The following is a 27,216-nucleotide window of genomic DNA, read 5'->3' as shown; positions in this document are numbered from 1 at the left end:
TGTGCCTTTTAGTTGATCCAAAAATTTTTCAATGCAGCTTTGCAATCATTGCATCTAGTACTAGTACTTCTCAGGTCCTTTGTATACTAGATTTGTTGAAACATGCCTGTAAAGGCTAATATACCAACATATACTTCTACAAAGAGCCCTCCTTTGTTTTGTCTAAGGAATGGATGGTGTTCCTAATATTCCAAAAATGTTCTGGATTTGGTTTGGCTTGGGTCATGCCAGAAGAGTTGTGGAGCAATTTTATGCATGGAGAGGATTAGGGGGCAACCTTCAAATCTTGGATGTGTTGAAGATGGTTCCTACTTGCCTCGTTTGGTGCATTTGAAATGAAAGGAATGATAGAATCTTTGAGAATCGTCAAAGAACAGTGGAGGGGCTCAAAATTTTTATTTATTTTTATCAATACTCTTCTATCTTGTACTCCTTCATAGATTTTAATGGCCCAATTCTAGTTGATTTTCTTGTATCTTTAGCCTCTATCTAGCATTTCTTTTTTATTCTTCCCATGTACTTGAGTTGTGCCTTAGCTCTTATTAATAAAGAATTATTAATTATAAAAAATATCCAAAAAAGGAAGTTGCCTCTTTACTGCAGTGCTGCCATGTTCTTAGGAGCTCTCTCTCATATATATATATATATATATATATATATATATTTTTTTTCTTTTCACATAAAGCACCATTGTTGTTTTGTTGTTCCTTGATTTGTGTATCATTTTGTTCAACATGTTAGCTGCACATATGTCACTGATGCTGTTCAGAAAACTTCTTTATTTTTATAATCTTCTCAAAAGTTCATTTCCCCATTACTTATAAAAAAAAAAGGTTCATTTTCCCATTGATTGCCAACTTTGGACCTTAAAACTTGATTCACAAGCTCATTTTTGTTCTGGTTGCAGGTTACATTCTCCAGAATCCCACATTGTGAGATTTTTTATGTTTAAGTTCCTGCTTGTTCATATTCTCATTTGCCGAGTTATTTCTTGTTGATGGTATTATTCAGGATTCGGAAGATCTGGCTATAGGATTGCATGAATGCTGAAGATGGTTTGAAGCAACTTGATATTTTTCTGAAAAGTGTTCGACGTACTACCTGTTGATATTGAGTTGGAACCCATAATTTATGTGAAGTTTTATGAGAGTCTGACAGAAAATCTTAGTATTACTTGTCTTGAGGGATGATGCATCTTATGCTAATGCATGGTTACCTTTGTTGGGCCATTCTGCTGGGGCATCCTTTTGTATCTGGGCTTAGTCTTGGCTCAGGGCACCATAGAGGCAGAGGATTTGGGACAGAAGACTGGTCAAGTGATTTTGGTTCAGCTTTACGTAATGGTTCTGAAACCAGCATCTATAAACATGTCAAAAGATCAAGCTTTTCATCCCAGCCTAATAATTCAGTATCTTGTGAGGATCTGGAAGGTGTTGGCTCATTTAATACCACCTGCTTGCTAAACTCAAATTTTAAGTTGAATTCCGATCTTTACATCTATGGTACCGGAAACCTAGAGATTCTCCCGCACGTTTTGATTGAGTGTCCTATTCAAGGATGCATTATTGTTTTTAACATGTCCGGAAATGTTAATGTTGGTCAACATGCAACAATTAGTGCTGGTTCTATAATATTTTCTGCTGCAAATCTGACCCTTGAAAGCAATTCTTCGATTAACTCTACGTGCTTGGGTGGACCACCACCTTCTCAAACTAGTGGTACACCAGTTGGCTATGATGGTGCTGGTGGAGGGCATGGTGGCCGAGGTGCTTCCTGCCTGAAAAATAATGTGACTAAATTCTGGGGTGGTGATGTTTATTCTTGGTCATCTTTGTCTGAACCTTGGAGTTATGGGAGTAAGGGTGGTGGCACATCTGCTGAAAAGCCATTTGGCGGGAATGGTGGAGGACGTGTTAAGCTTCTTGTCAAGGATATTCTATATTTAAATGGATCTATAACTGCAGAAGGTGGGGATGGAGGACAAAAAGGGGGAGGTGGATCTGGTGGAAGTATCTTTGTACATGCTGTAAAGCTGTGAGTACAAAATTGGTGCTCTTGAAAATCATCACATAATTTACAAAATTGCATCATTGGTTCTCACACACTTACCACACATGCACACACTCTACATATAAGATTCATTTGTCAAAGGTAGAGATCAAATATATGGATAGAACCTTAGCTTCTGTTGTTACTAATAGCTACTAGTTATAAAGGGTACTCTAATGAAGTTGTGTATTATTAATAAGTACTAGTCTGGACAAAGAGCTATATTTAGCAAAAGTAGTCGGTTTATGAAAGTTCAGCTTATACTTGACACATGATACAATCAAGTATTTTTACCAATTTGGATTAAAATATGTGGTTTAAAGTTTTACCTAGATTAGAAATCGCATTGGCCATATTTGATTTTTTTTTTTCTTATTATGCTGTTCTTTTCTTATTTTTACCATGGGAACATGAGTCTCTACACTTTCAAGCTGCATATGCATAACTGGGGTAGATACAATTGTCTATGTTAGCAAGAATTCATTTTTACTCATTTGACCGTCCTTTGTCGTCTTTATTTTAGAATTGCCCCTCTAATTTTTGAATTGTCTTTAGTTTTTCTGTTTTGGTGTCACAAAACTTGGCTAGTCCCCAACAAAGAGAGGCCCTAATCTGTCAAGGGAACATCCATCCTAGTGAATTCAATTCCTTTGATAATGGTAACCCCTAGGGGTTGGCTCAAGTGGTAAATGCCTTGGGCTTGAGGGTATGCTCCCCTAGGTCTAAGGTTCAAATTCTCTTAGGTGCAAACAGTCTCTAGGGGCCATTAGACTGGGGTATTTTTCCCTTGAATTACTTGAGGTGCACTTGCAGAAAACTCCTTGCCAAGGGCTTGTGCATCCCTGGGATTAGTCGGGATGCTGTTCTTGGACATCAGGTGCCAATCAAAATTTTTTATTAGATAATGGTAAAAAGAGTACATTAAGTGATCTCATACATGCTTACATGCAAATTTAATGAACCGATAGGTTTTCCTTGGTTGAGGTTTGGGAGTGCCAGCACTTACTTTGTTTTTAAGAATGACAATGTTACTTGTTACAACTACAAAACAACTAGTGAGTACCAACTTCCAGAGGTAATGTGCCTATGTCTAAACACAAAAGCTCAAGCCTCCTAAGAACTTGAAACTCGCTAGTTATTGAAGTTTCCCAGATCTTCACTTTTGTTAAAAAGTTGCTTTGAGATCTCTATGCGTGCACACAAAAATTCCAAATGTAGGCAACAGAAAATATATATATGAATGTAGGGATAATCCCATATATATTACACATGAAACTTTTAACAAACCTCTAGTTTGGTGGCACAAAATGTTCCAATTATGGTACATTCATTGTGAGGTAGCGACATCATTGTGGAATGAGATTTTTGCAAGGGTTGGCATTTTATGGGTGATGCCTATGCATGTGTGGATTTCTTTGCATGTTTGCAAGGTATCAAGGGGAGAAGTAACAGCACTGCAGTGTTGAAGATGATTCCCCGGTGTTTACTTTGGTGTTTATGGTTAGAGAGGAATGGGAGGTGCTTTGACAATTGTGAACATTCTATAAGGGAACTTAGGGAGTATTTCCTTAGTACTTTAAGCTTTTGGGTGAAGAATCTTGTAAGGAATGGGAAGGATTGTAATGTTTTGCTTTAGTTGACTTCTTTTTTTGATTGTAAGTAGGTGTTCTCATTTGTATACATCCTGTGTACTTGGGCTATGCCTATTTACTTGGAATAAAATTTCTCTTATTAATTATAAAAAAGGGGTATCTTTTCCTTTCAGCTCGATGACACTCTTTGAGTTTCTGGCCTGGTTCATCTAAGTTGTCTCACAAAGATGTGAGCAGTGTAATAAACTGGAATATGCATGAATAGCAGACCCTACAGAACTGTGAATTATTTGCTTAGGGCAGTGCTTATGCTGTGTGTGCGAGTCATCATTGACTAATCCTTACCAACTAAGTGATTTGGGTCACATTAATTTTGTTCTTGCTTCCACCAAATGATAGTTTTTGATAGGTAGTGAAATTCTCTTGAAAACTAGCGGAACAAGTACATCAGGAGGCTTACAAAGTATCTCAAGCTTGTAGAAGCTTCTAAAACTACAAAACATTCTTGGTGCGAACCGACTAAGATACATTTTTACCCCAGATCTTTGGAATATGTTTCTTTTTTCATATTTTCAAGACTATTTTATATATAATCTTTAATAAAGTTGCCATAGGTGAATGGTGTACTGTTTATATTATGCTCATTTCATTACAATGGACCTATGTTTTAGTCATAGATAAAGTACAGAAGTAATTAGTTCTCTCAATACTTACAAAATTTGTTCTTGACTGTTTGTGTCATGTCTGATTGAATAGGAAGGGATATGGCAGAATAAGTGCAGCAGGTGGGAGGGGATGGGGAGGAGGTGGTGGTGGAAGAATATCTCTGGATTGTTACAGCATACAAGAAGATGTCAAAGTTACTGTGCATGGTTTGTACTGCTCACAAATCTGTATCTGGTAGTAGAATGCAATGATTTGTCAACTGCTAAATATAGATTTTTTACACGAGTCCTGACTTCCTTATAGATCTGAATTGTTACATGAAAAATTATTATAATGAGCCATCAAAGTTTTCTGAAACCAATTTGTTTTGGCTGCATAATCATCCATAATTTTATCTGATAATTAATAAGTTGGTGGGGTTAATACTAACTTTGCCACAATATGGAAGGGTGACTGCTATAAGGCAGCATGGAGTTGTTGCAGTTGTGTTAGGTTGTTGTGGTGTCTTCCAGGTTTGAATCTTAATGAGTGAGATGCATCACTGTTAGTTGATTTTTCAATGTTGGTGTTCTGTACTTGAAACAAAGAGCTAATATTAAGCTTTTCTGCATATTGGTTTTTGAAACCTTTAATGCTAACCATTGATAAATATATTACTAGTGGTAATTCTTCAAGACTTATTCTTGTCCAAATTGTAACATTTGTGGAAAAAAGTATGCAACTTTAGAACTATTATTTGCTTGAATATTTTTTTTTTTTGATAAGTAATAGTCTTTGTTAAATATGATGAAACTAGGCAATGCTCAAGTACACAGGAAGTATACAATGTCTGTAGTTACATTCTAGTAGGCTATAAAGAAAATAGAAACTCATGAACATTCCTGCCCTTTAGAACAATAGCAGAAAACCATTGAAACAGAGAGAATACAAAAAAGTTCCAGATTTCCCCCACTCCACGCTCCTTGTCATTAAAGCACCTTTCATTCATTTCTGACCATAGACACCACATTAAGCACAAAGGTATCATCCGCCACACTGCTGCCAGTTGAGCGCTATTGTGAGATCCATTCCAGCACGCAAGTACCTCCACCACACTCTTAGGCATAACCCATTTCAGCTCGGCTCTACTAAGGATTCCAGCCCACAACTCCCCAGCCACCTCACAATGTAAAAGCAAGTGATCTATTGATTCCCCACTTTTTTTACACATATAGCACCACTCCATGACAACCATACCTCACTTTCTAAAGTTATCAATCGTTAAAATCTTCCTCTGTGTGGCTGTCCAGATGAAGAAAGCAACTTTAGAAGGTACTAACACCTTCCATATACTCTTCCATGGAAAGAAAGTAGGCTGTTGGATTGTCAAGGCCTTATAAAAAGATTTAACTGTGAACTTTTTGCTCCCCATGTGAGTCCACAACATATGGTCACCCCCGTTGATGCATAGATTTACTGAATACAAATAGCTGTAAAAATCTACCAGTTCTTCAAGTTCTAAGTTACCATCCCATTGGCACGACATAGTATTTCTGAAATTGAGGCTTGCTGGTTTCCAGCCAAGTTAAAGACTGCTGGAAATGTAGTACAAAGAGGACTCTCCCCACTCCATACATCCAACCAAAAGCGGGTTCGTGCTCCATCACCCACCTCCAACATTAGATGTTTTTCAAAAGCATTCCATCCCTTTATTATGAATTTCCACAGGCTTACTCCATATGACCCCCTAACCTCTAAAGAACACCATTCCCCCCACGCACAACCATACTTGTGATCTATGACCTCCCTCCACAACGAGTTCCCTTCCATTCGGTATCTTCTCAACCACTTCCCTAATAATGCCTTGTTGAACACACACAAAAATTTCACACCCCTAACCCCCCATTCGCGATCGGCCAGCTCACCCTTTGCCAACTCACAAGGTAAAATTTGAATTCCTCCCCCATGCCCCCCCACAGGAAAGCTCTGAACAACTTCTCTATCTGGTTTGCCACCTTCACCGGTAATGGGAAAAGAGAAAGATAGTAGGTGGGGAGATTGGACATGGTGCTTTTAATGAGAGTTAATCTGCCTCCTTTTGATAGGTATAACCACTTCCAACCTGATAATCTTTTCTCAATCTTCTCTACCACTCCATCCCAAATGCTCTTTGCTTTATATGATGCCCCCAAGGGAAGTCCTAAGTATTTTATAGGAAGGGAAGCAATTTTTCAACCTAATAGCTCCGTTAAAGAGACTATATTGCTCACATCCCCCACTGGGACCAACTCCGACTTCTCCTAGTTCACCTTGAGCCTTGATACAGTTTCAAAACACAACAACAAAGCCCTTAGGGCTTGAATCTGGCCACTTGTTGCATCAGAAAGAACGAGGGTATCATCCACAAAAAGTAAATGAGAAATGGAGCTAATGTTACTGTTGCTACCCATTGAGAAAACAGCGAGAAAGCCCCCCCTTACGGCAGCCTCCACCATGCGACTCAAAGCCTCCATCACAATAACAAAGAGGAAAGGGGATAGCGAGTCTCCTTGTCTCAAACCCCTAGAAGACTGAAAAAAACCACATGATCTTCTATTCACTAAAACTGAAAACTGAGTGGTCAATACACAATGCTTAATCCATTCACACCACTTATCCCTGAACCACATCTTCTAAGCATATAGAAAAGAAAGTCCCAGTTCACATGGCCATAAGCTTTTTCCATGTCTAGCTTACAAAGGACCCCCGGGATGCCTTCTCTTAACTGACTGTCCAAACACTCATTTGCTATCAAAACTGAGTCTAAAATTTGCCGGCCCTGAACAAAAGCATTTTGAGGGTTGGATATGAGACTATCCATCCCCACGCTCATGCAATTAGCTAACACCTTAGAGATGATTTTATAAATCCCACCTACCAAACTGATAAGCCAGAAGTCTTTCAAGTCATTGGCACCCACTATCTTTGGGACGAGAGCAATGAAGGTAGCGTTTAGTGACTTTTCAAACTTATGACTAGTATGAAAATCATGAAAAATCTGCATCACTTCCTCCTTCACTATATCTCAACATTCTTGAAAGAAAGTCATGGAAAAGCCATCCGGGCCCGGGGCTTTGTTTTTACACATACCTTTCACCACAAGATGCACCTCCTCTTCCTCAAATGGCCTCTCCAACCATCCTGCTACCTCTGAACCCAGCTGGTCAAAACATAAACCATCAAGTTTGGGGCGCCAATCTACTTTTTCAGCAAGGAGTTCCTCATAATACTGCACTGTGTGGTCTTGAATTTCTTCGGTAGAATGCAACACATGTGAGCCGGAATGGAGGACTTCAATAGCGTTGTTGCGCTTATGTGAATTGGCCACCTTGTGAAAAAACTTGGTGCACTTATTCCCCTCCTTCAACCAAAACGCCCTAGATTTTTGCCTCCAAGATATGTCTTCCATCAACAAAACTCTCTCAATTTCAGTCACAACCGTATTCTTCGTTGACAAAGAAACCTCATGAACATCCCCTTCCTCCAAAGCATGCAACTCTTTCCATAGAATATTTTTCTGCACTTCTGTATGTCTAAAAACTTCTACATTCCACTTCTTTACATCAAACTTAAGAGCTTTAAGCTTACGTGCCACAATGAAGTTAGGAGTACTGATTACACCCAAAGAATAACGCGGTAGTTGTAGCACAGCTTTGGGGTGTCGATTCCACAGGGAGACAAATTAAAAGAATAGCAAGAGGAACAAAGAAACTAAAAAAAAATATTAAATAAGTAATAGAGAACAAAGATTAATTTTAAATGTAAATTAAAGTGAAGCAAATTGATCAACAGAAAAAGTACTCAAATTTGACAAACAGTAGAGCGTCGGGAATCCCTTACACAAATCTGGTATTTTAATTATTCTTAATTCATTGGATAACTCAATTAGGAACTCAATTCCCGTAATTCCCAATCGGAAGGTATAGATTTATAAACCAGACTTAAATCAAATGTAACCTTTTGAAAAAATATTCACCACTTTTAAAAAACGTGAATTACTACCCCTATGGATAAAATCCAATGACGACAATATACTCAGGAAGCGATATTGCAGCAAAAAACTAAATCAATATAGATAAATAATTGATCCAAACATAATCAAAGAACTAATTCATTCAATAGAAAAAGCATGACTGAATCCATAAACACAATAAATTCTATGATTATTCGGAGAAAAAAATATCAACGATGAATTGAGAATGATAAAACAAAAGAGTTTTAGCAATTGAAAATCAAATACATGAATTAACAATAAATTAGAAATACCATCTAATGTGCAAGTTCATCCCTAACCCTACTTGAGAATTTAGTTACCCATAAATATAATGGACAACAAAAATCTTCAGAGAAAACTGAAGCGAACGGTGGCCATGGAAGTGATTTTCTTCTCTTCAGATCTGCCTCTTGTGCCTCTTCCTCTTCTCCATTTCGTGCTAATGATATGCTTATATAGGGTAAGAAAGAAACCCTAATGTCCTCTTGATTTCCGCATAAAAAAATCGCCTAAATTTTAGGACTTATCTTGGCAGCCACGTACAGCCTTCAAGAGTTTGAATTTGGAAATCCTTATTAGAGACAAAGTTATAGCCTTTTAAGATAGCTTTCCAATGCATCAAGAATCGCATCAATCCGATATATGAGTAAAAAGATACAATCAAAAGACTAAAGTATGTCCAGACTGTCTCCTAGCGAATTTCGGACTTGGACTTCTTGTGGTTTCATTTTGTGATTTTTTTTCTTTTTCTTTTCTTCCAAATTGCTCTCAAACCCCATGAATGTCCTCCTTTGAATTTGACTGGGCTTGACTTGCTCTTTTATAAACTCTGAAATTAGACATAAAAAAACTGCTTAGGAGTATCCCAACGTAAATAGAAATTCAATTTAAGAATACACATTAATTCCTATGATTTCTATTCACATTTTAGCATTTTAGTCCAATAATAGGGTATATAGAGTGCACTTTCGCACACTCATCAAGTACCATCAAAAGAATAACCATCCCACCAAGCCCTTACCTTCTCCACGAATCCTTCAACTTCCATCCACATTTTCTCAAATTTGAATGAACGCCTACCCCCATGAATGCTACCACAATCAAGCAAAATTGGGAAATGATCAAAACATACCCGCAGCAACCTTTTCTGGCATAGATTTGGGAAATGCATCTCCCAAGAAGAAGAGACTAGAAATCTATCCAGCCGGGACCCCCTTGACAGTTGGACCAAGTATATGCCCCCCCTTATAGCGGAAGGTCCACAAGATTCAAGTCAAATATTAGCTCTGAAAAAGCTTCCATTGCACCTGTCAACGTAGATGCCCCCTCCCTTTCGCTAGGGAACCTAACTATATTAAAATCCCCACAAAAAAACCCAAGGTAGGTCCCAAACAGAATGTAAACCCACCAGTTCCTCACACAAAAAACTTCTCTCTCTATCCGCATTGGGCCCATATACACTCGCTAGAGCCCACGTCCACATATCCTCAATGTTCTTAAAAGATACGGCCAATGAAAACATCCTGATACATTCCTCAACCATTTCTACCACCCGCCTATCCCACACCACCCCATAAAGGAGCAGTCCCAAAAATTACGAATTATGTGTCTGTCAATACTACACAACTTGGTCTCTTGAAGGCAAGCAATGTCCACATTCCAGATACGGAGAAGAGATCTAATGCGAAGGCGCTTATTCACATCATTGATTTCCTTTACATTCCACAAAAGACTTTGAGGCATTAATCAAAGACGCTGGCCCCCTTCCCTTCACCCTCTCCCTCCCTACACTTCCTTCCTTGTTGTTATAGTTAATAGAACTCTTGAGGCGTTTCAACTCCCAGTCTTGTTTCACAGCTGATTTCAGAACTGTAGTTCTCCCTGCCTCTATCGCAATTAGAAGAGCCTTGAACTGATCTTCAAACCCAGGACCTGAAATTCCCACACATTCATGAAGTTTCTCAACTTCTTTTAGCACCCAGTCTGAAGAAAATCTGAACACCGACTTTGGAGATAGAGAATGTAGCGGGATAGGGCTATCCATATCTCCCTCAGCCCTGCTAGTCTCAATATCCCTTAGCTCAACCTCCTCCATACCTTCTGATAACATCCCAATGTCCCCCCCCTCTGGCTCCCCTTCCATTTCCAGCAACCACATCTCCTTATTAATGTCCCACTCTGATACAGACTTATTCACCTCCCCTTCCTCTAGCACATCCAGAGATGTCACAGTTTTGTTTGCTTCCCGTGCTTTGAAAAAGCCCTCAACTGCTTCCAACACTAGAACCTTGGTTTGAGTTACACCTGAAGAGTCACCGCTTGAATATTTATTGTGCTAAACTAATAAGATGACCCTGAGTTTTTATTTTTTTATTTTTATTGTTTCCTTTTTCTGCAACCTTCCTTTCCCTTATTATGTCATAACTTGGACTATATCATTTGTTGCGGTGGTATATTCTGTAGTTAGTTTAAGCATATTCGTTGATTGACATGCATGCATGGACGCTTATCAACATACTGGCTGCATGCACACACATACAGACAGATACAATAAAAAAAACTTCATTGCATAGAGTGACAAACAACTGAAGGCCGTATAATTCTTGCAAGAATGACCCAAAAAAAAAAAAGAAAAGGAAGTTGAGATGCTATATCTACAATTAGCTGGTGTAGATGCCAAGTTCTCCACGACCATCCTGACCAGTCTCCCCAAAAGTGCACAATTAGGTGGACTACCCAGACCCATTTTCTCTACACTGCTACAACCCATCTAAAGTTTCAAAGTTTTGCATATCACCTGTACCTATGGTGAGCTACCCTAAGCTTTAGTCCACAGGTCAGATGTCTCATTTGACCGGCCTATGACTTTGATGCGGTGAAGATCTTCCATTCTGCCTACTTCATCTTGTGGTTTTCATAAAGCACGACATTTAAACTAGGATGGGGGAAGTAGATTTTAATACATTCAGTTACGGACAATTTAAAAACAGCTAGCCAGTCAAGTCTTTATTGCAAGATAACTCATTTTTATGTTGTACCATTGGCATCTTATATATAATCATGCCAATCTAATGAATCTTTAGGATTTTTTTATCGTGGGGTCCTTGAATGATGGAAAAAGTACCTAAAAGCAAACCATTACATCATATTAGACATTAAAACTGAAGTATTATGATCTTAGCATCCAAGGTTTAGATAGAGAAATATAAGTTATGGAAGAACTATGGGACCAATGTCAGGTGGCTTGGGTTGGTACTTGTCAAATCAGGGAAATGATTGTTCATAGCTTGATTTTGATGGATTGAAGTTCTCTTGTTACTTACAAAAAAAAAAAAAAAAAAAAATTGCAGGATGAAGTATTTGATATAGGTGCAAAGATTGAGCATAAGCTTCCAGAAGAAGCTGGAACATGCCCAGCAATTTTATTTTTGTATAGGTAAACAAGATTTTATCGATAATAAGAATAGGCAAAAGCCCAAGGACATAAAACATGTTCAAGGTCATCACATATGCATGACATTCTAGTGATCTAAGGACCTCTTGGGAAGTCCTCATGTTGCACCCCTCATTTGATTACCTAAAAAAAAAAAAAAAAAAAAAAAAAAAAATCTAGTGATCTAAGAAATTATGAAGTTCATGCCGTTAAAATCAATTATAATCGACCAATGAAAATAAAGTACTAAGAAAAGAATTCTAAATTCATCCATTGATCGCTCATGATATTCAAAACCTCATTCATTCCTCTCCCTCCAGAGCCACCACCATAGGCATATCGGAACCATCTTCCAGATTCCTGCAATTTGAGACTTGCCTTGAAGACCTCTCCAAGATGCTAGGTTCTGACCAGTGGTATATCCATTTTCCACACCTTAAGTATATATATATCTTACTTATAAAAAAAAAGTACATATATATCGATTCCTAAACAGCTTGCGTGTGTTTACAGTCAATATTGGACAATACTTAAAAGTTAAAAGTGAAAATGGCTGCTTTACTAAAAATATAATTGCAATTTTTTTTATTGGGAATTGCAATTTGTAAATAGTAAATTTTGAAACATGGGACTTCTAGAGTATATATATTTTTTGGTTTCAGGTGGTATGAGTTTTGGCTGTCCAAGGAATTCTGGCGCAGCTGGCACATACTTCAATGCAGATCTGCTGAGTTTAAGGGTTGGCAATGACAATGTCACAACAGAAACTGAAACCCCTTTGCTTGATTTTCCGACTATCCCTCTATGGTCACATGTTTTTGTAGAGAACAACGCAAAAGTTTTAGTCCCTTTGCTTTGGACCAGAATTCAGGTTTCCATTTCTCCTTCAAATAATTACATATTTGTGACTTTTTAAATGTCTTTGTTCTCTTTACATTCCATTAAAAATTGGTAGTAAAAGGTGTGGTGGATGTTCATATTACATTTGTATTTTTATGCCATTTTTTTGTCATATCTGCAGCAAATGAGTGCTTCGTATACAGTTAAAAAATGCACATTGGAGAAAATTGTGCTATTAGTCCTATGTGGGTTACCTCTGTGTGCTTGGAGACATTATGATTGGGCTTTTGCCTTCATTTTCTGCTTCCATCATTGACCAAAACACTAAAGCATCTGAGCTTAATATTTTTGGTTGAGCTTAGCTCAATCAGTTAAGGTGTAACGACACAGGGAAAGACCAAGCCACATATGGGCATATACTCCAAAAGGACTAGTCAATGTGACAATTAGAGCTCCTAGAAATCATTACAAAAGGCAAGAACTTCTCATTCTCAAGCAATGTGAGATCCCATTCACCACACTCTCATGCTAAACCTATGGAATTACAATCTTCTTTGCTTAAATCTCTGACATTCTCATCATAGGTGGCTTGGTTCAAGTCCTATACTTCTTGTTGGGATTGGCTCGAGTACTATTTTTAACAACACAAGAAGTCCTAAGTCAAACCTGAGCCTATAATCCAAAAGGACTAATCAATGTTACAATTGGAACTTCTTGAAATCATTATAAAGGATAAGAACTTCTCTATACCAAGCAATGTGGATCACATTCATCACCCTGCCATACTAAACCCGGGCCATTTCATAAGGTTCCTATCACAACATGGGGACAACCACGACACATTGCCTCAGCTCTATGGATAATTGAGGAGCTTGCTAAATGCTCACTAGCTCAACTGGTTTCTGGTTGAGCCTTGCTTGGGCACTTAAGGTTCCCATCACTGACATGGTGGTACATTCTCCAATGAAGCATCAACCCTTTTGTTGGGCTAAGTCTTGGGTACCAAGCATTAATGGAAAATTATGATAATTCAGGAACATTTAATCTAGTGGAGATTCCTCTAATATGAGAGCTTGAAACACTAAAATTTATATCATGATAAAAGGTGAGGTCGATAAACTGCTTGTAGCCAAATTGATGCCTAGAATCCCATATTTGAAACTTATATTAATTAAAAAACATCTATCACCTGAGTATTTTTTTTTTCAAGTAATATATAGAGCTTCTACATATAACTTATTAGACAAGTTGGCGACAAGCTTGATCAGCTGAGTTGAAATGAGTATGGGCTTCATTGTTGTGAAGAGCAACAACTTGTTATTTCTATATAATGCAGGGCAGTATCGAACTTATCTCATTTGCAACCATAGTTGTTTCTATATACATGAAACGTATAGTGGGAATGGACATAATTTTTCTCTCACATCACTATCTTGTGGGATTTGAATATGAAATTTATTTAATGTATTAGTAACAACAATATTGTAAGTGTGTGCATGACGACCTTGATTTTCCTAAAATCCATTGTCTGCCATGTCAGTGTTCTGGCACGAGAATGAATAATGGGACCTTGTGCTTTTAACAACCAATTTAGATTATTTGGAGAAGATTGAAGTTATTAGTGCTATTGGGTATACTAACTTCAACCATGGTTATTTGGTCAGAACAGAATTATTAGGATTTTCAGAGAGGCATATTGACCTTTGGACCATTTCTTGATGTGGTCCAATGAGTGCATTCCCTGAATCTGTCTCTGAGGGATTTTATGGCTTGGTTTCTTTTTGGCACTGTCAGATTTTTGCGAGAGTTGATATATATATTTTTAATTTGGTAAGAATAATAATTTTATTGATGATGGAAAGTAGGCATAGCCCAAGTAGACGGGCTTGGGGATACAAGGAAGTCATGATTACTCATGCTGTTGAAATCTATTACAATCAACCAATGGAATATAGTATTAAAGACATTCTTTGAACATCAATGGAATAGACTGCACAGAGGCTCTTGTGATCCGGAACCATGTGGTGGATTTCTTTGAACAATTGTTTATAGAACGAGAGGGGTGGAGGCTAAAACTTGATGGACTTTGTTTCGACTCTATTGAGCCACAGACAACGTTTTGGTTAGAAAGATCTTTTGAGGAAGAGGAGGTCTATGATGTAGTAAGAAGAATGGTTAAAGACAAAGCACCAGGTCCAGATGGCTTTTCGATGGGGTTTTTCCAAACTTGTTAGGAAGTAGTGAAAGAGGATATAATGAATGTGTTTCAGGAATTGGTCTTGGCTGCGAAGTTTGAGAAAAGTTTAAATGCTACTTTTATTGCATTGATCCCTAAGAGGATCGGAGCATCGGAGGTGAAAGATTATAGGCCCATTAGCCTTATAAATGGGGTGTACAAAATTATCTCCAAGGTGCTCGCAAACAAGCCAGGGGAGGCCATAGGTAAGATTATTTCGAAGTCACAAAATGCATTTCTAACGGACCATCAAATCCTAGATTTAGTTCTTATAGCAAATGAATGCCTGGATAGTAGATTAAAGTTTGGTATTGTAGGGATTATATGTAAGCTAGAAAAGGAAAAAGGCATACGATCATGTAAACTGGGAGTTCCTTCTTTATTTGTTGGAGAGATGTGGTTTTGGGGAGAGAATCAGTTCATGGATCAAATGGTGCATCTCAGCGGCAAAGTTCTCACTTTTGATTAATGGCAGCTCAGCTGGTTTCTTCAGCATTTCTCGTGGCCTAAGATAGGCAAATTAGTTGTCTCCACTTCTCTTTGTTGTCATCATGGAGGCCCTAAGTAGGATGCTATCGGCTGTGGTTAGATACTTAGAAACAGTTTTATGGTGAGATTTTCAATAGGTGATCCTAATAGGGGCCTTGTTATGATTTCTCATTTATTATTTGCAGATGACACTAATTTTCTACAATGCACAACAAGACTAGCTAAGGGCATTGAAGGCAGTTTTACCATGCTTAGAAGCAATGTCAGGCCTGAGAGTGAACTTCGATAAATCAAAGCTAGTGCCAGTTGGGACCGTCAGTAACTCTTGGGTGTATGGTCGCTTCTCTTCCTATGACATACTTGGGATTGCCATTGGGGGCTGCCTCGTGGGCATTACGTATTTGGGATACAGTTTTTGAGAAGATAGAAAGAAGATTGGTAAGGTGGAAGAGATTGTTCTTGTTTAAAGGAGGTTGGGTGACTCTAATCAAGAGTACTCTTTTTAACTTACCAACTTATTTTCTGTCTTTATTTCTAATTCCAGCTTGTGTGGTTGCACGGGTATTCCATAGTCGAAAGGAGCGGGTTGGGGGATTAATTCAAATTCCATCTAGTCAATTGGGACAAGGTATGCAAGCCAATTCCTTAAGGTGGGTTGGGGATAAAGAATTTGAGAACTTTCAATTGGACCCTACTTGGAAAATGACTATGGAGATATAATATGGAACCGAAAGTCCTATAGAAATTGGTGGTCGATTGCAAACATGGAAGTTCTTTTTTTTTTTTTTTTTTTTTTTTTTTTTTTTTTTTTTTTTTTTTTCAGGGGGGGGTTGGTGTACTAGAGAGGGAAACGGGGCCTATGGAGTGGGGGTTTGGAAACACATAAGACAAGGGCGGGGGGTGCGTACTCGCCATACTAAATTTGTGGTGGGTGCGGGTACTTGGATAAAATTTTGAAGGGACATTTGGTGTGGGAGGAGGCCCTAAAGGACTCTTTTCCATCTGTTTTCCAGGTGGCATGTGATCAAGAAGCTTTCGTGGCGGACCTCATGGTTCGATCGGGGAACCAAGTCCAATGGAATGTTACCTTTAGTAGAGCAGCCCAAGATTCGGAAGTAGACAGCTTTGAGGCTTTTTTTAGCCTAGTATACTCCGTAAAGCTAAATGGATTATGAGCCGATAAGCTGTGGTGGACACCTATAGGTAAGGGTACGTTCTCGGTTTGATCCTTTTATAAGTCCCTTGCACTTCTACCAAATACTCATTTCCCATGGAGAAGATTTTGGAGGAATAAGGTGCCCCCGCAAGCACTCTTTTTCACTTGGACAGCTGCCTTGGGTAAGATTTTGACAACTGATGATCTGAGGAAGTGTCGGGTAATTATTTGAGATTGGTGTTGTATGTGCAAAAAAACTGACGAGACAGTGGATCATCTCTTGCTACATTGCGAGACAGATAGAGCCATGTGGAGTGAAGTGTTCATCCGAGGGACTAGAGTTAAATTGGGTAATGCCTGCTACAGTGGTTGAGTTATTGGCTAGCTGGTCAATTCCAGGCAGTGCTTCTCAAAACAAAGCCATGTGGAAGATGGTCCTTATCTGCATTATGTGATGGTGAGAGCTTAACGAGCTGACATTTGAAGATAATGAGTGGACACTAGAGGAGCTTTGATCTTTATTTTTCCGTTCTTATATTTCTATGGGCCATAGCTATAGATTTTAATGGCCTAAATTTACATGATTTTCTTGTTTCCACTACTACAACCTAGATAGGTCTTATCTCTTGTATATCATCTTGTGTACTTGGACTATACCTATCCTTATTAACACTATCGTTTACTTGTGAAAAAAAAAATAAAGACATTCTAAGCTCGTCCATTGACCACTTGTGATCTCCAAAGCTTCTTTAATTCCTTTCCCTCCAAAGGCACCACCAAAGAAAAGTCAGGATCACCTTCCAAATTGCTATGATTTGTGAGTTAACGTGAAGGCCTCTCCAATTTGCTAGAAACTCAACCACCCTTCTCGGCATCACCCAAGCTATTCCTACTCTAGCAAAGATCTCGTTCAATAGGGTCATGGAAACTTCACCGTGAAGTAATAAATATTTAATGGACTCCCCACTCTTTTTGCGAGAGAGTTGATAATTCAACATCTCTTGATGGGTAAATAGTGTGATGTTGAAGGTTATTTTGTTTGGAGCTCATGTCAGCCTAGTACTTAATGATGTTTATTCAAATCACATTGGAGAGACGATTTGAAAGGAGACTTTTAGGGTATAAATTAATGAAAAATAATGTAGTGTTATTTTGGGTACTTGAAATAGTTTCAAATTTGACTAGAGATTCATACATTGTTTTGTCTACTAGGCAATAATAACATTGAAGAGCTTGGAACTGAATTTCTTCCTTATAGGGGTGTTAGCCTTTATCTGTTTGAATACAGTGGCATTCTTCTTTCCCATCATTGGCCTGGGCTTGAGTTGAATTCTTATAATTTTTTCTTTTAAGTTGTAAGAATCATAGTTCAATAGTCTCTTTGGTCAGATATATTCATGTATTTGTTTCTAAAGTCTGTACTTTATATTCTGCATGAGTCTCGTTGATGTTGTCTTTATAGTTCAGTTGCTCCAAACTAAATTTGTGATATCATTTTACTTCTTTGGTTGTGAAGGTGAGGGGCCAAATTAGTCTCTACCGTGGGGGGACAATTGTCTTTGGACTGTCTGAGTACCCAGTCTCTGAATTTGAGCTTGTCGCCGAGGAACTTTTGATGAGTGATTCTGTCATTAAGGTATGTTACTTTGGTAGATTTTTGTGCCTGTGTTTTGATCAGTAAATAATAATTTTACTAAAATAGGCATAGCCAAGTACACGGAACATAGACAAGAGCAACACCTATGCACGAGGGTCTAAAGATACAAGGAAATTATGTATGTTCATGCCATTAAAGTCTATTACAATCAACCAATGAAATAGTGTTAGAAAGACTTTTCTAATCTGCATTGTCCCGTTCACAATCCTCAAAACTCCAATGATTCATCTCCATCCATATGCACCACCATAAACAGATTGGAATCATCTTCCACATAGCTGCTATTTGAGAGTTTTTTTTTTAGAAAGTAAGAGTTTTATTTAATGAATGTAATAGGCGATGCCCATGTACACAGGAAGTATACAAAAACAAATACCTAATTACATTCTATAAAGAGGAAAATGAACACAGAAAATCATGAGCTGAAGCTCCATCAAGCACCATGCAGAAAACCTTTGAAACAAAGAAAATACAAAGAATTTCCAGATTTCCTTTATAGTGAGTGCCTTATGATTATTAAAGCATTGCTTGTTATTTTCCCACCAAATACACCACATGAGACACAAAGGAACCATCTTCCACACAGCAGCCACTTGAGGAGAACTTTGAAGCCCCTATCCAGCATGCAAGTAAATCTACTACTTTCATAGGCATCACCCAAACCAGCCCAACTCTACTGAAAGCACCATCCCACGATGCCTTTGCCACCTCGCAGTGCAGAAGTAAATGATCCACAGATTCGCCTTGTTTTTTACACATGAAACACCACTCCATAACAACAAAACCACGCTTTCTCAAATTATCAATCGTCAAAATGTTTCCAAGTGATGCTGTCCATATGAAAAAAACTTGAGTTACCTAGGATGCCTTGCCAGCTGGCCAGAAAATCAACAACCCCTCGTGGCATCACCCAATGGAGCCCCACTCTAGCAAAGATATCATTCCACAAGCTCATGGCTACATCACAATGCAATAATAGTTGATCCACATTCTCCCCACTTTTCTTACACATATAACACCAATTGAACACAATGATTCGCCGTTTCCTTAGATTATCTAAAGTGAGAATCTTCCCCAATGAGCTGTCTATACAAAAAGAAGCTTTTAAGGAGGCCTTAGTCTTCCATATGTTCTTCCATGGGATTGGACTTGTGGAGTGTGTCATAAGGGGCTTATAGTGCTACTGTACCTTCAAATCTCCACTTCTTGGACTGTGACCACAAAATCTTATCAGCTCCTCCATTCACTCTACAATTATACACAAGATTGAAGAAAACTGTAAACGTATCAATTTCCCAATCTTGGGCATCTCTATGGAAAATGATTTTTTTTTTATAAGTAATAAGAAATTTTATTGATATACAGAAAGGCGTAAGCCAGGTATACTGGAAGTATACATGTGCAAACATTGCTTTAAGAACTAGAAACTGTTATGGAAAATGATATTCCATTGAAGAGGGCCACTAGATAGATCCATGAACTCTGCTTATGTACTATCCTAGTCATACCTTTTTCCCTTGAACTATGATGATCAAATCTACATAGAATATGACTGAAAAATAATTTACTTGGAGATGAACCATATAATTAAGATGCTTGACTTCTTTACATTTTGTTTGGTTAGCCACCCTAGCTTTTATATATTTTTTTTGGGTGTATCTTGGTTTATATCCATCTGGTTTGAGTGCTAGCATTCCAAAGAATCCTTTAGAATAACAATAGGTTACTGCTGATCTAGTGGTCTTAAAATTTTCAATATATTTTATAACTGCAACTTAAATTAGTAACAAACTGGAGGGGTTGTTTAGTAAATGGTTGGTACGCTAGAGAACTCTTGAATGATCTGATATTATTTTCTGACCATTCTGTGCCACTAGGGAGATAAAATATTTGGGGTTCTATTTTGAGAGTTTCAGATAATGGAAATCTGTTCTATTTATGGTTGTGAAACATATATGACACAGAGTAAATTATCTGTACACACACATTTGAGTGTTTTTGGCGGTCTTTGAGAAGTATTTGTTTTAAATTTTTACATTAGATATTGTCCTATCTGCCTTTGAATCTTGTTTTCAGATTGAAAGGAAACATATGATCTCTTTATTTTACTTGTTGAAAAAGTAAAATAATTCTGCATGAGATGCTCAAATTTTAATGCAATTTTTCTGTGTGCTTGGATCCAATTGCTCCTTTTTTTGATAAATAATAAACTCCATTAAATCTAAGTACACAGGATGTATACAAGAGAGCACCTATCTAGAAGTGAAAAAAGAGAAAAGAAATCATGAAAAGTAAGCTTATCAAGGCCTATAGAGGCTGTCGACTTATATATATAAAAAAGGTCTATAGAGGCTGTCCGGAGGAGTAGGATATTAAAAAGTGAAGTTTTGAGTTCCTCCAACATCTGTACATGATCCTCAAAATTCTTGTCATTACTTCCCCTCAAAATACACCCATGTTGGCAAGTAGGATGATCTTCCACTCACTACTGGAATTTGTGGGATTCCTCCTAACACTAGCTTTTTTGTGCATGACCCGTAGCACTAGCTATCTTGCAATGAAGTAAAAGGTGTTCAATGGACCTGCAACTCCTTTTGCATATGCAGCTCCAATCTATCACCACAATGTGTCTTTGTCTTAGATTATCCATGGTGACAATCTTTCTTGGAGAGGCTGTCCATGCAAAGAAGGCTGCTCTCGAAGTGGCCTTAGTGCACCAATTACTTTTCCAAGGGAAGAATCTATCACCATAGTTGTTACGGTGCTTAATTTTTGTAGTGTTTATTTGTCAACTTGGAGCACAATTGTTATTTATTTTTTTCTTGATGGCATGTTTTTTGGAATTGGGGAATTCATACTTGAAAACTAGAGGGTGTCCTAATACACATACATGATATGCCTTTTGAAAAGGCATGTTTCAAAAGGCATATCATTTTTTTTTTCGGATAAAAAAATGATATGCCTTTTGAAAACTAGAAGGTGTCCTAAGACACGCATGGATATGCCTTTGCCAGAGTATGTTCATTTACTTCTGTTGGATTTGTCTCTGTTTGGAAGATGGGTTCCCAATTTGATAAGCTTTATGGTTTGGAAAGCCATGTGAGGTATTGGCAACCTTTAATAACGGGATGCTGTATCTAGTTGACATGAAGGAGGGCGACATAGTCACATAATGAGTTCAAATTAGTTCTGTTTTGCCACTTTGCCTTGGAATCTCATAGGTTGTGTCAGAATGTAGTTGGAGAGATTCAGGGAATGATTTGATAAAAAAGAATTTTGACGAAGTATGATAGTATCAGTGTGCTTTCTTATCCTCTAGGATAAGAGTGGTCACTTGGAAGCTATGGCAGTGAAGGCAGCTTAATTTAATTCGGCAAAGCAAGTTGAATCTCTTGCAATTAGCGAGGGAATAAATATTTTGATATTGGCTATGCATATTTGGTTTGAAAGAGTTGCTTGGGATATTATAAGAAGCTTGCATGAATTAGATGATGGCTTCATTGCCATGGGTTCTAGGGCAACCCTTTGCTAAGCAAGGCTTTTCACAAGGTTGCAAGTTATGCTCCTGGTTGAATCCTCGTGGCATGGCACGCAACCCTCTATGCCTGACATCTTATCTGTGTATGTCAGACACCATATAATAGTCTTATCTTTCTTCATCAATAAAACTCTTTATCTTCAATATAGTGTGAAGATTGCCACTTCAAATAAATACATCTCTCCCTCTCACACACTCCCTGTGTGTGTCTGCTCTAAAGTCTAACATCCTGGTCCTGGTCTAATCTTTCTTAACTTGACATTCAGCTGCTCTTCCCATTATTCTCCTACACATCCATTTTCTTCTTGCCCCCCAGGCGGGGGAAACAAGTTGCTAGAGTTTGCAAGGGTTTTTCTGAGAACTATTTGTTCCAAACCTTGTCTGTGATGAATGAAAAAAATGATATGCTAGTTCTTTTCTATTTTTGAGTAATTCCGGTGCAATGATTTTCTTAAAAAAAATTGCATTTTAATTCTGCCATTGTTATTTTCCATTAGTATTTTCATCATAAAGCAGAGTGAGCAAATCACTGAAGAAAAATAAGACTGTAACTTAAATCAGTAAATGGGACAAATAGGTTGGATGGGGAGATATTATGTATCCAGGCTTTTGGAAGCTTTTGAATTTATCTGTAGGGGAAAAATTAGAAAAAGTAAAAAGACAACTTTGTTTGGCTATTCATATGGAATCATCTATAGTGAAAAGGAGTGGTATTATGTGAAGCCAATGCTAACCTCCGCAAAGAATGGTGAAGGTTTGACTTCTCCTTGTATTACCATCTAGTGCTTGTCTGTGGTGATAGGTATAGGATGTTATAGGGATCTCATTGCCTTGTAATGTAAATGTCCAATCATTTTTTTGTCACTATTCTTCATTTGATAGTAGAGATATCATTAACTTGACAGATTATATGATTTTAGGGCTAGATATGATTCATGCTTTTTCTTGAAAAGAATTTCTTTCTCCTTCTGTGCCTTTAAGAAACCATGAAGGCTGCCTTATTTATTTCTTTTTTTGTTTTGCAAGAAAACTCCTACGTTTATCATATATAGTTTTTGTAAGTAAATTGTGGCTTTAGAAAGTATGTGTCGCAGTTAGTGTTGAAGTCTGAAGTACTTTGTTTTGTAACTGAAGGTTTTTGGCGCATTTAGAGTTGCCATCAAAATGCTGCTCATGTGGAACTCCAAGATTGAAATTGATGGTGGTGGAAATACTGTTGTTACTGCTTCTGTCCTTGAAGTCAGGAATCTGGTTGTTCTGAGGGTAAAATGGTTTAGACTTCATACAAAATAGTGTTGCCTGTTAATTGATATTCTTATTTGTGGGTGAATTAAAAATAGAGGGCCAACGATCATCCATTGTTCTTTGCAGGAATACTCTGTTATTAGTTCAAATGCAAACTTGGGTGTATATGGTCAGGGACTGCTGAAGTTGTCTGGTCGTGGTGACACAATCCAAGGCCAGCGACTTTCCTTGTCTCTTTTTTACAACATAACTGTAAGCCATCAACAAAAAATCTGACTCAGTTATTTATTTATGAGGTTGATTATATATATTTTTATTTTTAGGGAAGAGTTTTCATAATTGGAAAGTGTTCTGGTTTGTGATAGAGACACCAACACCAAACAGACACTTAAAATAAAATGATTTCTCCAACCCACCTCCCTCACCCCCTACCCCCCAAGAAAAAAAGAAAGAAAAAAAGCCCTAGATCTCCTTGTTATATGTTTAACAATGAAATTCCTCAACCTTCTCATCTTTACAAACTGCTTTCCCATTTTGTACATGGGTTCACTAGTACTTGAGTCAGCCAATGTGGGAAATTGTGGCAATCAACTAATGTTTCTAGATAATATGTGAAAAAAGAAAACAATTATTTTCCCTCAATTTGTGATTGTTCTTCATTTCAATCTAATATTCACTGTCATTTATAAACTTGTGATCTTTTGCATGCCTTTACTTGAACTTCTTGCATGCGAGATGTTTATGTTTGTTGTATATTATTCTTTACTTTTAATTCCCGCCTAAATGATTCCATTTCTTGGGTTCCCTTTGTGAGAAGCCATTTTGAATCTTTGTGCTCATGACAGGTTGGCCAGGGTTCTTTACTTCAAGCTCCACTTGATGATGATGGAAGTAGAAGCATGTGAGAATAAATTGTGATTATTAGGACTTTTAAGGTTGTTTCATGGATTTAGTGTTGGAATATCTTAAGTTTATAAATTTGAATGCTTTTTTGTAGGGTAACAAACTCCCTTTGTGAGAGTCAGACATGCCCAGTGGATTTGATAACTCCACCAGATGACTGCCATGTCAATTATACACTCTCCTTTTCCCTTCAAGTAAGGGTCAGATTTTAGTCACGGTTAATGATACCCTTTCCTCTTCTGTCATCAGTTGTGATCTGTTGCATAGTTCATGCACTTGGGTGGCGTCATCCCCTTTCTTCAATGAAATTTCTTACGAAATATAGGCACTTTGGTTTGAAGTGTTAGTGATACTTACAAAGAAGTGGTTGTCATAATAACTATCAAAAAATGGTAGCCTTAATGTTGATACCACACATTGAGTGAGTAAAGGTGATGAGTGGGATTCCACATTACTTGGGAGGGAGAATCTCATGCTCTTTATAATGATTTCTAGGGGCTAGGTGTTTTCTTGTATACTCCTATTGATATATATATATATATATATATATATATATATATATATAATATTTTTACTTATAGATAATAAAAAAATGATTTCTAAGGGCTCTAGTTGTACCATTGATTAGTCCTTTTAAAATATGGCTTACGTGTGGCTTGGGTCTTACTTGGATCATTACAAATGGTAGGTATCAAAGCCAATCCCAACCAGAAATGTGGGACTTGAGCCGTGCCACTTATGATGCATGAGGCATTGAGAATTTATGGGGTGGGAGATTGTGATACCCCATATTGAGTATAGGTGGTGAATGTGGTCCCACATTGCCATTGACTAGTACTTTTGGAGTATAACTCAGATGTGGTGTAAGCCTTCCTTGGGTTGCTACATAGGGTCTCTCATAGTAAATATTTCTATACAACTTGTATACGTCCCATGTACTTGGTCCCTTGCCTATTATTTTTTCAATAAACTGGTGTAAAACAATTATTTCTCATGCAATTTGTTTGTGAGGGATTTATCATTGTGGTTCACTAAGAGTGTTTCATTTTCTTCCTAGTGTCTTCTGATCCTTAGGAACTTACTAAGTTATTTTTGAGAAGTAACTAAATTCTATTAGGGAAAAGGATGTAATTTAGTAGAATGGGAATGTACAAGAGAAGTGCCAGAAACACAGAATTAAACAATATTTAAAGATAAGTAGATCTGGTAATTCCAAAAGGTGTAAAAAGTGCTTTTTCATTTCTCTCTTTCTCTCTCTCATGAGTCTCCATTTTCCTTTTTCCGGCGTTCCTCGTCGGAAGTGATTTCATTGGCTGGTCTCCAATTGGGTAACTATGTTCTTACTCCCTTGGAGATAAATCTTAAGCTTCGTCAGGAGAAAGGCGAGCTTCTATTAGATCCATCCTTGTATTGGCACTTTGTTGGGAGCTTGAACTATTTGAAGATAATTCGTCTTGACATTTCTTTTGCTGTGTAGCAAGTCAGTCAATTTATGCAGGCCCCCCGACATCTTCATTTAGCTGCTGTCCACTATATTATTTGATATCTAAAGGGCACCTCTACACGTGGGTTGTTTTTTCCTAAAGAATCTTCCTTACAGTTGGTGGGGTATAGTGATGTTGATTGGGCTGGATGTGCGGATACTCGTCGCTTTGTTACTAGCTGGTGCATGTTCTTAGGCAATGCACTCATTTCTTAGAAGAGTAAGAAACAAGATTGATTTTACAAGTCCTCCACTGAGTTGGAGTATTGTGCTATGTCTTCCGCATGCTCTGAGATCACATGGCTTCCTGGGTTATTGGGTGAACTTGGTTTTCATTAGCTTCATTTCACTCCTCTTCATACTGATAATACCAGTGCTATTCAGATTGCCGCTAATGTTGTCTTCCATGAGCATACGAAACATATCAAAATCGATTGCGATTCCATATGTGAATCCTTTGACAAACATGTGATTACTCTTTCTCACATTTCCACCAAACGTCAAATTGCAGACATATTCACTAAAGCTCTTTATCAACACTGGCATCAGTTCTTGGTTGACAAATTGATGTTTCTTGATCTACCAGAATTAATTTGAGGGGGGATTTTACGGAGAAAATTTAGGATATTATGGGATTTGATTTGTAATATTTAGGGATATTTTCCTTTATATCTAGATTGTATATAGCAGATATTTAGGCTGTAAATAATGTTAGAAATACTTACGCTGTATAGCACATTTAGGCGCTGAAAATCTGGCAGCATTTATGTAAATCTTTTCTATATATAATGATAGCAAACCCAATGGGAAGGGTATTCAGACCAAAATTGACAGGAATTAGCCATTTCTTGTCTTCCTTTTAGCCTCTTAACCATTCTATACTATTTTAGCTGACAGTCGGGAGACTGTTTCCCACTAACGAAAAAAAATCCCACTAGAAAGAACCAGGAATATTTTAAAGTTATGGCTCTGAAACCATGTCATTATATAGGCACAAGTGTGCATGATACAAGGCTCGAATTAAGCCAAATTTACAGAAATCAAATCTGTGTACAAAAGGAAACTAGGACTATTTACATAATCTGTCTAAGTAAGGAAGATGATCTGTCTAAGTAAGGAAGTATATATATACAGATTAGGAAAGCTAAATAAGAAAGGTAGGAAAGCTAAATAAGGAAGGTCCTACTGTCTAAGGAGGTCTTGCTGTCACGTGGATCATCTTATCTTGCATTATGAGGTGGCAAGGGCTTTGTGGAATGGCATCTTTTGTAGAATCGGCTTGGCTTGGGTCATGCCATTGAGAGTGGTTGACCTTCCTGCATGTTGGAACAGGCTTCATGGTTGTTCTCAAGTGGGCGCAGCTTGGAAGATGACTCCTTTGTGTCTTATATGGTGCATTTGGATCGAAAGGAATGAGTGGTGTTTTAATGACAGAGCATTCTCTTGAACAAATCTGGATTTTTTTTTGTACATTCCTTGCTGTTTTTGTTTTCAGCTTTAGTGAATAACAGATCCTCCGTTCATGATTTTCTGATGTCGCTTTCCGAATTCTAGGATGTATTTAGGTGTTTTCTTTTGTATGCTGTGTACATGGGCTTCACCTATATATTCGTTTCTAATAAAATCTCTCATTACTTATCAAAAGAAAAAAAAAAAAAATCTTGAAATGACTGCAATGATAAGTTAGTCAAAAAAGGTTCTTACCACATGACCATCAATCTAATGAGTGAGATTTCAAATGAATCTTTTCGGGTGGTCAGTTCTTCTACTCAGCTGGTTGAAGATGATGAAACCTGCACTGAGGGGGAGCCAGGTCGTCTGATGCCCTTACAGATGCTTCCTCCTCAGGTTGATCAAAAGGAAAACTCAGATTGGTTGTAAAAAAAAAGTGGAGGAATTACAAGGTTGTGTGGGAAT

At 37.7% G+C, this 27,216-nt stretch overlaps 1 protein-coding gene across 3 annotated transcripts in view; it reads left to right on the top strand.

Annotated features, from left to right (window-relative positions):
- LOC122280995 overlaps window positions 1-27,216 on the top strand; it is a 49,724-nt gene that overhangs the window by 900 nt on the left and 21,608 nt on the right. For all 3 annotated transcript variants that reach the window (XM_043092172.1, XM_043092173.1, XM_043092174.1), the window contains exons 2-9: window positions 1,012-2,034; window positions 4,398-4,513; window positions 12,415-12,623; window positions 17,990-18,109; window positions 22,803-22,931; window positions 23,040-23,165; window positions 23,759-23,814; window positions 23,911-24,010. In XM_043092172.1, coding sequence (XP_042948106.1) covers window positions 1,187-2,034; window positions 4,398-4,513; window positions 12,415-12,623; window positions 17,990-18,109; window positions 22,803-22,931; window positions 23,040-23,165; window positions 23,759-23,814; window positions 23,911-24,010 — 1,704 coding nt within the window. In that variant the 5' untranslated portion in view covers window positions 1,012-1,186. The remainder of the gene's footprint in view (window positions 1-1,011; window positions 2,035-4,397; window positions 4,514-12,414; window positions 12,624-17,989; window positions 18,110-22,802; window positions 22,932-23,039; window positions 23,166-23,758; window positions 23,815-23,910; window positions 24,011-27,216) is intronic.

Source organism: Carya illinoinensis, chromosome 11 (assembly GCF_018687715.1).
Source record: "Carya illinoinensis cultivar Pawnee chromosome 11, C.illinoinensisPawnee_v1, whole genome shotgun sequence".
Classification (NCBI taxonomy): domain Eukaryota; kingdom Viridiplantae; phylum Streptophyta; class Magnoliopsida; order Fagales; family Juglandaceae; genus Carya; species Carya illinoinensis.
Note: the sequence above shows the minus strand (reverse complement) of the source record. Positions and strands in the feature narration are given on the sequence as shown.